Raw genomic sequence first — 4,853 nt, forward strand, 5'->3', positions numbered from 1 at the left:
GCAAAGAGGGGCGAAGCGGAGCCGAAGCACCAGTGCCAGCACGGCGGACGCAGAAAATGGCAGGAAAAGCCGGTGGACTCAAGGGCGTCGCCCTCATCGGCGGCGCCGCCAACAGCGCGGTCTCCGGCGCCCTCCACTTCTTCCAGGACCCCGCCACCGGTACCCTCTCTCTTGAGCTCTGCGGCCCGTACAGCCGTTCTAAGTCCTAGCTCTCCCCTTCTCGCTGAGATGGTACTCTCTCTCTCTCTCTCTCTGCTAGGGTACACCGAGGTGAGGGGGAAGGTCACGGGCCTCGCTCCGGGACCCCACGGGTTCCACATTCACGCCTTCGGAGACACCACCAACGGCTGCAACTCCACCGGTGCGTCGCCTTCTTTGGCTATCATGGTTGCTTAGTTTGTGACTCGTGCTGTCGAATTGGTGTTACTGTTAGATGCGATGGGGAATCGCGACCGTAGTGGAATGTTTTCAAGTGAATCAAGTAATCCATAGAGATGGGTAATTTGGGGTTAGAATTTCGTGAACCAATTCAGTTGTGCAGTGAAGAGATTGCCATATGGTAGGTTTCGATGTAACACTAGTGTGTTGTGCGTGGTTGCTGATTCTATAGATACGTGTTGCTACAGAAATTTCTATGTCTCTAGCGGAGGTCTTACGATACCTTCATCTGGCCTGTTGCAAACTTCACCTTTGATAGTGAATGAAACTACTTAAGAAGGTTGATGAAATGGGCGGTGATCACTTTGTTGTATACTGGTAGTGAGCTAGCAGAGAATTGTGAAAGTTCAGTATTTGGATGGAATATTTTTCATAATAATATCTTCCTTTTTGTTATAATTATACTATCACACTGCTGGCTACTACCTTCTTCATATTAGTCTACTGCAATCCTACTGTGACTAGGTGTCAAATATTATTTTTACTAGAAGGATTTATCCTTGTATAACATTGTCCGTGATCCAGGGATATTGAATAGCTTCTTGAAAACACTGTATTTTTAAATTTCCTTTTCCAGGAAGAAAAGGCAGCTTCCTGTAGTTAGTTTTTGAAGTATATGCCTTAGTGCCTCACACTGATACATGCTATTAATGGGCTGGTATCCATCATTCTTATGTTGTTATGACATATATATTTGCTTTATAGGACCCCATTTTAACCCTCATAATAAGCCCCATGGAGCACCATTTGATGATGAACGACATGTGGGTGACCTGGGAAACATAGTAGCCAACAAAGATGGTTAGTACTATGCTTACTCTAAGATCTTTTAGTCAATAAGGGAGATGTGTCGTTATGAAATAGTCCATGTCTCCTAATAATGCTTCACATACTTATTTCAGGAGTTGCAGAAGTGTTCATAAAGGACTTACAGGTTCGGGTGTCTTGAAGGATGTAAATATGAGCTTGTTAATTTTGATCAATTGCTAATCTATATTTGCTGCTCTCTGAAGATTTCACTGAGTGGGCCTCATTCCATACTGGGAAGGGCAGTTGTTGTTCATGCTGATGTTGATGACCTAGGGAGGGGTAAGCATGCTTGTATCACCACTGCAATTTATTATAGTTCTTCCAAAACTGAAGATCCGTCCTCCTTATATGTTCATCATTGATGTAGATGGGGCAACATCTTTCCGGAAATATTTTATTCAATGTGGGATGTAGATAGAATTACTGGCATTGCCACCTGCTCAATGGAGATGTTACTGCCAATTGATATCAATATCATCATGTTGTTTTTCGAGCATATTATCTCATTCATGTCATATCTGCTATGGCTGCAGTAGCCAGTAGGGCGTAATTCACCACGCAAGGGTTGCACCACATTGTAGCACTACCATACCATGTGCTATGCCGTGCAACATTTGGAAACCATGAGCTACTGGTCAATATTTTATTATCTCTTTCTGTTTTGTACATAATATTTCTTCATGTGATCCTCTCCTCCATTGATGGCTAGTTAGCAGTAGCAGTCGAATGACGACATTGGCTGTAGAAAAGCATTCATGACGGCACAATACTTGACGAACTGTTTCCAAAATTGTCATATATTAACATGTTGGATGTATGCTTACATGTACTGGTACAGATTCAATTCTCACAGATATCATTTCGATGCTAGAAGTGGAAAAAAGGAACTTTGCATGTTATATGACCCCAGTTTTGCATTCATTTTATTAAATGAGTATGAATGGTTTTCTTCATACTCGGTTCAACTGTCCATTGCCCTGTTGCACTTGAAGGATCGAAGTGTTTTGTTCCTTGTTTCCCTTTCATTTACTGTAACAATTGGCAAACTTCAGATTCCTGTACAACTGTTCTACTGTGAAGCATCCTCATTTTTTTTAACTGCTCCTGATTATGTTCCTTTTCAATATTTTGAAGGTGGCCATGAACTCAGTAAATCAACAGGAAATGCAGGAGCTAGAATTGGATGTGGTAAATACCAAGCATTCTTTTAGTGTTTGAAACAGCATTAAAGAGCCTTTTTTTTTTTTTGGTTCTTTTTGAAGCTAGCCTAACAGAAAGTCTAATCCCAAAAGTGTAAGTACACAGATCGTGCAAAACAAACTCTGCTTTACTTTGCATAAATGATCCCTCTGGTATATCAATGGCACTTAAAAATACACATACCAATAACTTGCAGGTATCATTGGAATTCAGTCTGCAGTTTAGCAAATAACAGCCAAGGTCCACAAAAAAGATGGCCAAGGAATTTGTCGTGGTATATGCAGTATGCTTTTGCAGAGACATGGAAATGATGCTCGTTGTTCTGAACTATTTCAAGACTAAAACATCTTAGTGTCCTTACTGTCTTAAGTAATGTATACAATAATCTTACGATCTGAATAAGAGTAAAACGCTAGTGAAATCTTGCATTGACTTCTGCCAGTCCTCAACAATGGCGTCACTGGATATCAACAGTTATAAGCCTCCTTTTTTTTTCAGGGAAAGCTATAAGCCTGTGATAGGTCCTACTTTTGGATTTGTACATAATCAATGTCTTTATGCTTCTTTTGGAACTTGAACACAATCCATATTTTTCTGAGTACATATACTACAGTTCTATGGTCATCTCTTGTGTGCCATAATTGTATCACTTATATGTTTATGTGCTTCATGAATAATGTGTTATTTTGTTCCTTGCATAATTGTTATAAACATTGATCAATAAGTATGTGGCTTGCTAGTGAGACTCGTTGTTTAATGATTGTTTTAGATGGTTCCTGATCTTATATCATTATATGGAATTATAATGATTCTTAGACAAGTAAATGTATTGATTGATAATCATGTTTTGATCATAAATATAAAGATATTAAATTAATGACGTGGACACATGGTAGAGAACTGACCCACTTTGAGATATTGTTGAAATTATTATGTTTACATGTGTCATTAGCCAGTCTCATGGTATACCTATATGATCTTAGATCTTTAGACCTGAGATCGGCATTGCTTCTTAGCATGTGTAGTGGTATGATTTGTGGCTACAAAATACTACTCTATAATAAGATGGTTATAAAAGTGGTCTTCGGGAATGTCATGAAACTTGTAATGGGATGTAAGCGGTTAAGATAGAATTTGTCTCTTTACATAATAGGAGAAATATCTCTGAGCCTCGTAATGTGGTTAGATTAGGAAAGTATATAGTCATACTAATATGATTAAACAGTTAATCATGATATGATCGAGTGAATGATCGAGTTATTACAAGGGTAGCATTAATTTCGTGCTTTGAGTTTGACTAGTGTTGTGAGGCAAAGAGATCGGTGTATCATATATGCGTGTATCAAGGTTTAAGCCGATATAATCTTTGTATGTGTTCAAGGGCTGCCACGTCTTGCTAGATACCAATAACGATCAATGATCAGAAAGGGGTCTCTGAGTCATAGCCAGTTATGTATGAATCTTTGGGGTCATACACTTAATAGATTGAGACACTGATTCAGATTGGATCCGTTTTGGGTTTTGTTACAGATATAGATCCATAAGGAATTAGAGTCCTAACATGCCTCCAACGTTGAAGCCATTAATGGACTCCATATGAAGAATGGCGAGGGGATAAGGGCGATATGCAATTGAGCACCACTCTGAAACCCTAGCCATCACCTCCACCTTGAGAGAAACCCTATTTGTGTTTGTGAGTGCTAGTACGCTGGCGTATGAGGTTCCTTCCCTCAACATGTGGATAACAATAGAGACATCGTTGCTACTGCGACTAGAGATGGCAACGGGTAAAATATCCGCAGGTAGATGATGTCCAGACCCGTACCCGCGAGTGGATTTCTAAACCTGTGCCCGTGCCCGTTACCCGTCATGGGTAAGAAATGTTACCCGTGCTCGCCACCCGTGGGCATCTCATACCCGCGGGTGCACCCGTATACCCGCCTGCTAGAATAATTGGAGCGGGTTTGTGGGTAATTGGAGCGGGTTTATGGGTAATTAAAGTGGGTTTATATATCTAGTGATGATTTAGGCCTACATATAAAATGATTGGAGCGGGTTTACGGGCACGGGTATGTATCTTTCTTGCCCGTGACCTTTTGCCCATCAGGTTTATGATCAAACCCGTACTCGTACCTGCGGGGAAACATTGAAACCCAAATCTGTACCCGTTGGGTTTCTTATCCGCGGGCACGCAGGTAATTCTTTCCCGTTGCCATCCCTAACTGCGACAATGATCAATAAGGAGTCAAGGTTGCTGTTGGATATCGTTGACTGGTCTCGTGATCAAGATCACTTGTCTCTAGGCAAGAAGACCAGTCTCTCGAGATGAACAACCAGTCTCTAGACATGAGGAACATATCGTGTTTAAGGGACATTTGTCTACTTCATCTACACCAACACATTTG

General features: G+C 40.8%; 1 protein-coding gene across 4 annotated transcripts; it reads left to right on the forward strand.

The window, feature by feature from the left end:
* LOC133916629 (superoxide dismutase [Cu-Zn] 2-like) lies at window positions 1-3,132 on the forward strand. Of its 4 annotated transcripts, none has more exons than XR_009909522.1 (7): window positions 1-159; window positions 260-361; window positions 1,144-1,239; window positions 1,341-1,372; window positions 1,452-1,527; window positions 2,383-2,541; window positions 2,645-3,132. XR_009909522.1 is itself a non-coding variant. In XM_062360381.1 (7 exons), exons 1-7 carry the CDS (start codon window positions 57-59, stop codon window positions 2,671-2,673), a joined length of 492 nt encoding a protein of 163 aa, XP_062216365.1. In that variant the 5' UTR covers window positions 1-56; the 3' UTR covers window positions 2,674-3,132. The 4 variants fall into 4 exon arrangements, 3 of the variants coding, with proteins under 3 accessions (XP_062216365.1, XP_062216367.1, XP_062216366.1); XM_062360381.1 differs by having other exon boundaries at window positions 2,383-2,436; XM_062360383.1 differs by lacking the exon at window positions 2,383-2,541.
* The last annotated feature ends 1,721 nt before the right edge of the window (window positions 3,133-4,853 follow it).

This window comes from Phragmites australis, chromosome 4 (assembly GCF_958298935.1).
Source record: "Phragmites australis chromosome 4, lpPhrAust1.1, whole genome shotgun sequence".
NCBI classification, from domain to species: Eukaryota; Viridiplantae; Streptophyta; class Magnoliopsida; order Poales; family Poaceae; genus Phragmites; species Phragmites australis.